Source organism: Salvelinus alpinus, chromosome 6 (genome assembly GCF_045679555.1).
Source record: "Salvelinus alpinus chromosome 6, SLU_Salpinus.1, whole genome shotgun sequence".
Lineage (NCBI taxonomy): Eukaryota > Metazoa > Chordata > Actinopteri > Salmoniformes > Salmonidae > Salvelinus > Salvelinus alpinus.
Genome location: NC_092091.1, coordinates 67,007,560 through 67,016,604, shown reverse-complemented (window position 1 = coordinate 67,016,604; position 9,045 = coordinate 67,007,560). Strand labels below are relative to the sequence as shown.

At 42.6% G+C, this 9,045-nt stretch overlaps 1 protein-coding gene across 1 annotated transcript; it reads left to right on the top strand.

Moving 5' to 3' along the window:
• Window positions 1–6: 6 nt before the first annotated feature.
• Window positions 7–5,253, top strand: LOC139579148 (mothers against decapentaplegic homolog 1). The gene is made up of 4 exons (XM_071407477.1): window positions 7–104; window positions 2,248–2,469; window positions 3,298–3,554; window positions 3,736–5,253. The coding sequence occupies exons 1-4, from the start codon at window positions 26–28 to the stop codon at window positions 3,877–3,879; spliced, it is 702 nt and encodes a 233-aa protein (XP_071263578.1). The 5' UTR covers window positions 7–25; the 3' UTR covers window positions 3,880–5,253.
• The last annotated feature ends 3,792 nt before the right edge of the window (window positions 5,254–9,045 follow it).

Below are 9,045 nucleotides of genomic sequence, written 5' to 3'. Positions count from 1 at the left end.
AGCCTACTTGCCCCCAGAGGAGCGGATGACTCAGGACTGCCCCCAGCCCATGGACACCAACCTGATGGTCCCCGCGTTGCCCCTGGAGATCAGCAACAGGCCAGGTAATCAGCTGTGACATCACCCACTTAGAGCTGTCAGCGCCCCCACCAGCTCGTACTACAGGTGCAAGGGGGTTTCTGGGTACAAGTACGCAACCATGACACACTGCTTTTTATTTGTCGTGGTGAATCAAACTCAGTTTTAATAGGCTATGTAGTTGAAAATAACACTTGAAAAGTAGTCTGATGGTTGTTGGGGTTTGTGGTAGTGTTCATTAAAGTTCTCATGCATGCAGTAAAGCTAGTAAGAAAAACGGATGTAGGTGCTTTATCCCTCTGTTAAAATAAGGGGTGATTCATGTGATCACCTTCAAAATTGCACATCATGAGTTGGAAAAGACCAGCTAGAAAACAATTTCCTTCATATATTCAATAAAAAGAGAATTTATAGGGAATTTTATATGATCATTAATGCAGGGTAAATGGGAAAATAACATGAATGCGTATCCATGTTCAGAAAAGCAGAGTATCTCACACCATTTTGAGGCAGTAGGTTTTAGATTTTAGTATGATGAACACAAAAGCGTCAGTCTATACATGCAACCCAGAGGAAAGATCAGAGAGTCAGCCAATTAAATCTGGTCTCAGAGCAGTTTTTACGAGGCCTTTAAAAGCTTCTGGCTGACATCATCTCTGCCGGTGGTAATTAACTGAAAGCTCGTTAAGAACTTGTTAAGAATTGGCCTCACTAATTACATCCAACTTTTATACCTGCAACACTTGTTTCAAATAAAAAAAAACTTGTTGAGAACCCTTGTTTGCTACCACCTACCTCAACTGTGGTTCAGTCAATCGTTAGTTGCTGTGGAGATACTGGCATTCCTACACATCACACATCTGAACAGCCAGTCCATACGCAAAAGCCATGTATGCCACCAGTCATGCAGGCTATTTACATGGCAAAAGATAAGGTGTTAAAGGGGTTTGATTTTTTGGAAGTTCGAAGCAATTTTGAGGTGTCTACAGTTACAAAGTCTGTTGATACTTTCAGCAGCCAAGGTATTGGGCAGAATTGTACCAAACTGTTACTTAACGCTTGCTAAAACCAGTATTGCAATCTCCTTACCAATCTCCCTATATAATTGTTATGCATCCAGTCACGGTAATATCCCCACCCACACAGATGGATACTGCAATGGGTGTGGAGAAATGTCTCCCTGGAAGTGGTGATTGGGGAATTTTCTGTCCTTCCCCAAGCTGCATCCTGTGTAGTGTTCTAGAGGTCCGGGCCGTTTCCATTGTGGGCCGGGCCGATGGATCTAGGAAAAGCATAGACCAAATACACCTGATGGCCGCTACTCTCAGCAGAGGAAGTTAGGAAGGAGTATGCCGCTTGGATAAACTCTCCCTCCCTCTCCTTTAGAGAGAGGGGGCCAGCTGGCATAAAGCTCACTCAAGATACCGGGCAGAGAGAGACGGCACCAGGCGGGCATCGGCTTGGTCTATTGACTGACTGCTTGACTCAATAAATACTGATCCTAGACCAGACTAGACTGCCCGCAGTCAGTGGACAGTATTTGATCAAGACTGGCCCTGTCCAGACTGACCACAGTCAGTCTAGTGGGGTTGGATGGATTTGCCAGCATTGATTTTCTGTTTCTGTTGTATGCAAACATGACCTATAGCTCTCTGTGTGTACTCAGACTTAACGTCACATACCACACATTTCATACACCTTTCCCACGTTTTGTCATCAACATACAAATCAACATTTTTTTTCTTCTAATCCTAGTAAAGGAAGAAGGAGATGAAAGATTAACATCTGCTATATCAGACTGCAGCTCAAAGTCAGACTAGACAGACAGACTTGAACTTTATCAGAACAGAAGGCTTGATGCTCATGAGCCACTCTAGTCAATCTGCACGTGTGTGCGTGTGTGCTTAAATGTCTTACTGTGTGTGTGTGTGTGTGTGTGTGTGTGTGTGTGTGTGTGTGTGTGTGTGTGTGTGTGTGTGTGTGTGTGTGTGTGTGTGTGTGATCATACACGCATCTCACCCTTTCTGTGTGTGTTTGACATCCTGTACAGATGTTCAGCCGGTGGCCTACGAGGAGGACAAACACTGGTGCTTCATAGTGTACGACAAGCTGAACAACCTCCCTCTCATCCCTGTCTCCTCTCCTCCCTTTCCCCTCCCTGTCTCCTAGATGTTCAGCCGGTGGCCTACGAGGAACCTAAACACTGGTGCTCTATAGTGTACTACGAGTTGAACAACCGGGTGGGCGAGGCGTTCCAGGCCAACTCTACTAGCGTCCTGGTCGACGGCTTCACCGACCCGTCCAACAACCGCAACCGTTTCTGCCTGGGCCTCCTCTCCAACGTCAACCGCAACTCAACCATAGAGAACACACGGCGACACATTGGCAAAGGTAAAAATGGCCATGGATGGGAACACTCTTATATTGCCTTATATTATCCCAAATATAAGGCCATGGACACACTGTCCACAGGACTGGTTCAATTGTTAGTGTCAGTGTTTATTTTTTTTATTTCACCTTTATTTAACCAGGTAGGCCAATTGAGAACAAGTTCTCATTTACAACTGCGACCTGGCCAAGATATAGCAAAGCAGTGCGACAAAAAACAACACAGAGTTACCCATAGGATAAACAAAAGTACAGTCAATAACACAATAGAAAAATCTATATACAGTGTGTGCAAATGGAGTAAGGAGGTAAGGCAATAAATAGGCCATAGTAGCGAAGCAATTTAGCAAATTAACACTGAAGTGATGGATGTGCAGATGATGATGTGTAAGTAGAAATACTGGTGTGCAAAATATTTTTTTAAAGTAAATAAAAACAATATGGGGATGAGGTAGGTAGTTGGGTGGGCTATTTACAGATGGGCTATGTACAGCTGCAGTGATCGGTAAGCTGCTCAGATACAGTGTGTTATGGGCTGTGGCTAAAGAGGAGTGGTGCTGTCCAATCAGAATTCTAATGGATCAATTAAGAATCCAAGCAAGTTGCCAAAGGCAAGAATATTCTATTCCATTCTAATCTACTGTACTCTACTCCATTCTAGTCCCATGTAACCCTCTCTTCCCCTCTCCCCAGGAGTCCACCTGTACTACTGTACTCTACTCCATTCTAGTCCCATGTAACCCTCTCTTCCCCTCTCGCCAGGAGTCCACCTGTACTACTGTACTCTACTCCATTCTAATCCAATGTAACCCTCTCTTCCCCTCTCCCCAGGAGTTCACCTGTACTATGTGGGTGGTGAAGTGTATGCTGAATGTCTGAGTGACAGCAGCATCTTCGTCCAGAGTCGGAACTGTAACTACCACCATGGCTTCCACCCCACCACGGTGTGTAAGATCCCCAGCGGCTGCAGCCTCAAGATCTTTAACAACCAGGAGTTTGCTGAGCTGCTGGCCCAGTCCGTCAACCACGGGTTTGAGGCTGTCTACGAGCTGACCAAGATGTGCACCATCCGCATGAGCTTCGTCAAGGTAACCGTCATAGACATACATCCCATAATATAGAGAATATAATGTTAAAGGGTTCAGAATGAATGATGGGTCATGAGATGAAGACGAGAAAATTCAAAGAATAAAGGAAATACGATTGAAAGAGCCATGATGATAATACCTGTCCCTAAAGAGAATATCTCTCTTCCTCTTGCTCTCCCAGGGCTGGGGTGCAGAGTACCACCGCCAGGACGTGACCAGCACCCCCTGCTGGATTGAGATTCACCTGCACGGTCCTCTGCAGTGGCTGGACAAGGTGCTAACCCAGATGGGTTCCCCCCACAACCCCATCTCCTCCGTGTCCTAGACGAAACTGTCCCCAGGCCCCAGGGCTGTCCAAACCCAGCATTTAGGTTCCAGTGGAGGGGTGGGATGGGTGGGTTTCAGGGTGGGGGTCAATTCTAATTGAAATCAGTCAATTCAGCAAGTAAACTGGAATTTTAAGAGAATCTAAATTAAAATAGGAAATTCAGTTTATTTACTGTATTGACTGAATTGAAATGGAATTGACCCCAACCCTGGTGGGTTTGTACTTGAGGGATTATGTCTGAAATTGGGCACATTGCAGACTGGGATGTGTGGGGGGGACGAGATAGAAGCATCTGGAAGATACTTGATCTTTGTGACCAACTGTAATAATTATCAATCAGACTCAAATCATTATAAACTAATCATCAATTCAGCATTACGCAAAGTATCCTCCTCATATGGGGCCCATATTCAGAAAGAGTCTGAACGAGGATCAGTTTGGCCTTTTAGATCATAATGAATACATTTATATGGACTGGTGGGACCTGAACATAGATCAGCACTCTAATACGTGAATATGGGTCCCTGATCTTGTTCCGGCAGTTTTTCCTCTTTCTTTTCCCTTCCCCTGTTTTTTGGGTTAACATTGGAAACCCATACAGCCAGTTTCATGTGTTGCTACAACGATAATAAATGTGTACAGAATTGGAAGGATTGGAAGACAACCAATATGGATGAAAAAATGTAGAAATATTATGTTTCTTATGAACATTTTTAGAACGTATGAAAATACTGAGGTCAGTAAATACAAATGTCTCCCCCAGAACCCTAAAAATGTAATTTTTTTAGGTTTTGGGAAATAAAAAGAGTTGAAGAAAAAGACCCCTACATAAAATCCCTTTAGATTATTTACAAACCCTGTCATGAGGAGAAATCATGAGAGGGCATCAGTGGGAGCAGGGCGGGAGAGTGAGGTGGGCATTGTGGGATTGTGCTCACAGGACATAAGATTAAAAAAATTGTACATAAATAAATATTTCTCTTCTTGTGTTACACCCATGTTACAACTGAATTAAACGATTTTAATCGTGTTTTAGGCATACTCAACATTAGAGAAAAGTGCTGTGCAGTCGGTTTTGCAAACGCGTAGTTTGGTTTAGTGTAGCAAATCACCGTTTGGCTTGTTTAGGTAGTGACTGAAGAATGACACTAAACAGACAGAGATGGGCACAAGCGTATGATAGTTCAGTTTGACCCTAGCTGTGCATGGTACAGCAAAAAAAGAAAACAATCAATTGTCGAGTCACATAGAGCCCCACAGTGGAGGTGTCATAATACCCATAAAACCTAGTGGTCAAACAGGGAAATGGTTCCAATCATTTTTCCCATAGGGGATTTTAGAAACACTTCAAATAAGGGCTGTGTTTCATGTAGATTTTACCCCGGCGTGACGTTTTGATAACCATGTAAATCTCTCTTGGACAAGGTGACTTTTATCGGTATATTACGCAATTTACTCTCAGATTTGTAAATGCTAATTACCATCAAAGTAGACATCATGCAAAACTACAAATCCCTTCAAGCTCCTGCACGTCATCGCTAGCTGATACCTTTGCTAACAGGTATTGTCAATTTAGAACTTGCACAAGACACTTAACAGAATTGTTCATTTAAAGAAATGTAACCAATTTATTCATTACTGCATTTAGCTAACATTAGATAGTTAATCCAGAGTTTCTTACCTTTGCCTCGATTCGGCAGGCTCATCCAGATCATCATGGCATTTATAGTCCTTTATGATAGCCAAATTAGCAGCTAATTAGCGTTTCATTTTTGGGGGCGAATATATTACTAAAAGTCACCTTGTCCTAGAGAGATTTGCATGGTTATCAAAACGTCACGCCAGGGTAAATCTACATGAAACACAGCCCTCATTTGAAATGTTTCTTAAATCCCCTATGGGAAAAATGAATGGTGGAAAAACGATTGGAACCATTTCTCTGTTTGACCGCTAGGGTTTATGGATATTATGACACATTGTGTGGTAATCTATTGAGGATACATCTCTTCTGTTACATTCTCTGATGGCATCAACTCAGCAAAACTTACAAAAAGACAGTTAATAAAACAATGGCATCCTTCAGAACTTGTTGACTGAAAAAAAAATATTAGTTTCACTGGTGAGTGAGTTACTGATGGCCCTAATACATGATTTGATCATTTTATAAAAATGCAGACTGTTTTTTCCTTCAATTATTTTAGGCTTAGAAAACTCCATCCGCTATTACAAGTTGTATTGATTTTTGTATTTTTTTGAATATGTTTTCTTGTCGTTTCTTGTTATCTGCACTTTCACGGATTGTTGCCTCTTCTCTTTGTTTTTTTGTTTCGTTTTTTCTGTTTTTGCTGAGTAGTACTCCCAGAAAGCAGTTTTATTCCATGAATATCAAGTCTCTACTGGAAGATTCAATAAATAAAGTTGTTTCATTACCTGTGGCCTTATATTGTTTTCATTTTTTAAGAATAACAGAACGTTAATGTCAATGTCCAAACGAAATGTCCACGGATGTCAACACGTGTAATGTTGGTATCATAAGCTACATAACAGTTTCAAGTTGACGATCAAGAAAGTTCAGTATAAATATTGCATAAGAGCCAGTTTATGCTTGATCTGAAATGTGATCGGAGGCGCCGTATGGATGGTGTGGCGCAATCGCGGAGCCTCTGGAGGCACACAGAGGCCAAATTGAACTCTACCGCATCGCTGTGCGCCTCTCAAATGTTGTAACAAATGCGGAGGGCTCTGTATAGCTCCGCATTGACATGATTGGTTAATGGTAGATGGGGGCGAGAGGTCCTGTATAAACACAAACTCACTTCCTTGAAAACTTCCTTCACAACAGCTCTCCGCTGCTTGGTGAAGCCCAAGAATGCCCTGACTTCTGCAGAGGCTGTATCACCATAAATGCTGCATGGCCAATGCAGACGTCCTAATGGCCATGTAGCGCTTTTAAGCAAACAGAAGAATACACCATGATGATATTTAACCTCAAATAACATAAATCCCAAAATCATTCATATTTAGTCAAGACTGCATATTTTGCAAGTATGATTCTTTGAAGAGTGAGTTCTCATATGAGGAGAATGAGTGTGGATAGAGGAGTGGTGTGACCAGATATAGTGGAGGCTGATGGGAGGAGCTATAGGAGGACGGGCTCAAATTGTACTGGCTGGAATTAAATGAATGGAACGGATTCAAACACATCAAACAGCTCCTCCCACCAGCCTCCTCTGATATAGACTGAGGCCATGGTATTGGAAGCACACCTGTTGCAAGGCCCTTAGGTATAAAAAACCTTCGCATCACCCTTGGGGAGTTGGGACATGAAAACAACACATTTTCAATTGACACATGCAATTGACACAATTGACACAGCCATAAGACTCCTGAACAGGTAATCAAATGGCTACCCAGACTATTTGCATTGTGTGCCCCCCCCCCAACCCCTCTTTTTACGCTGCTGCTACTCTCTGTTTATCATATATGCATAGTCACTTTAACTATACATTCATGTACATACTACCCCAAAAAACCTCAACGACACCATTCTTTATACTTCTGGCCCTTCTTTGGACCTCCAGACGAGCTTCAATGCCATACAACTCTCCTTCCGTGGCCTCCAACTGCTCTTAAATGGAAGTAAAACTAAATGCATGCTCTTCAACCGATCACTGCCCGCACCTGCCCGCCCGAGACTGTAAACTCTCCTTCCAGACTCACATTAAGCATCTCCAATCCAAAATTAAATCTAGAATCGGCTTCCTATTTCGCAACAAAGCATCCTTCACTCATGCTGCCAAACATGCCCTCGTAAAACTGACCATCCTACCGATCCTCGACTTCGGCAATGTCATTTATAAAATAGCCTCCAACACTACTCAACAAATTGGATGCAGTCTATCACAGTGCCATCCGTTTTGTCACCCAAAGCCCCATATACTACCCACCACTGCGACCTGTACGCTCTCGTTGGCTGGCCCTCGCTTCATACTCGTCGCCATCTACAAGTCTCTGCTAGGTAAAGCCCCGCCTTATCTCAGCTCACTGGTCACCATAGCAGCACCCACTCGTAGCACTCGCTCCAGCAGGTATATCTCACTGGTCACCCCCAAAGCCAATTCCTCCTTTGGCCGCCTTTCCTTCCAGTTCTCTGCTGCCAATGACTGGAACGAACTGCAAAAATCACTGAAGCTGGAGACTCATATCTCCCTAACTAGCTTTAAGCACCAGCTGTCAGAGCAGCTCACAGATCAATGCACCTGTACATAGCCCATCTGTAATTTAGCCCATCCAACTACCTCATCCCCATACTGTTTTTATTTATTTAGCTTGCTCCTTTGCACCCCAGTATCTGTACTTGCACATTCATCTTCTGCACATCAGTGTTTAATTGCTATATTGTAATTACTTTGCCACCATGGCCTATTTATTGCCTTAACTCCCTTATCTTACCTCATTTGCACTCACTGTATATAGACTTTTTGTTTTCTTTTTTCTACTGTATTATTGAATGTATGTTTTGTTTATTCCATGTGTAATTCTGTGTTGTTGTATGTGTTGAACTGCTATGCTTTATCTTGGCCAGGTCGCAGTTGCAAATGAGAACTTGTGCTCAACTAGCCTACCTGGTTAAATCATTTTTTTATATATTTTTTAAAAAGAAATTAAAATTGGACCGACCAACCAGTGTTCCCGCACATTGGCTAACCGGGCTATCTGCATTGTGTTCCCTTCACCCACCACCCGCCAACCCATCTTTCACGCTACTGTTACTCTCTGTTCATTCTATATGCATAGTCACTTTAACCATATCTACATGTACATACTACCTCAATCAGCCTGACTAACCGGTGTCTGTATGTAGCCTCGCTACTTTTATAGCCTCGCTACTGTATATAGCCTGTCTTTTTACTGTTTTATTTCTTTACTTACCTATTGTTCACTTAACACCTTTTTTGCACTATTGGTTAGAGCCTTTAAGTAAGCCTACACCTGTTGTATTCGGCGCGCGTGACAAATAAACTTGGATTTGATTTTAATACATGTGTTCCTGTGTGAAATAGGACATGAACTGTATAAACACGCACAAAAATATTACAACTCAAGATACTAACAAGAAATTGTATGGCCACAATGGCTGAAAATGGAAAAATCTTGCAAAAT

Excerpts from the sequence above, each read along its gene's own strand:
- LOC139579148 (XM_071407477.1), top strand. The coding sequence starts at position 26 with ATGACTCAGGACTGCCCCCAGCCCATGGACACCAACCTGATGGTCCCC. Across the intron at positions 2,470-3,297 it reads ACGGCGACACATTGGCAAAG|GAGTTCACCTGTACTATGTG; the intron begins GTAAAAATGGCC and ends CCCTCTCCCCAG. Across the intron at positions 3,555-3,735 it reads TCCGCATGAGCTTCGTCAAG|GGCTGGGGTGCAGAGTACCA; the intron begins GTAACCGTCATA and ends TTGCTCTCCCAG.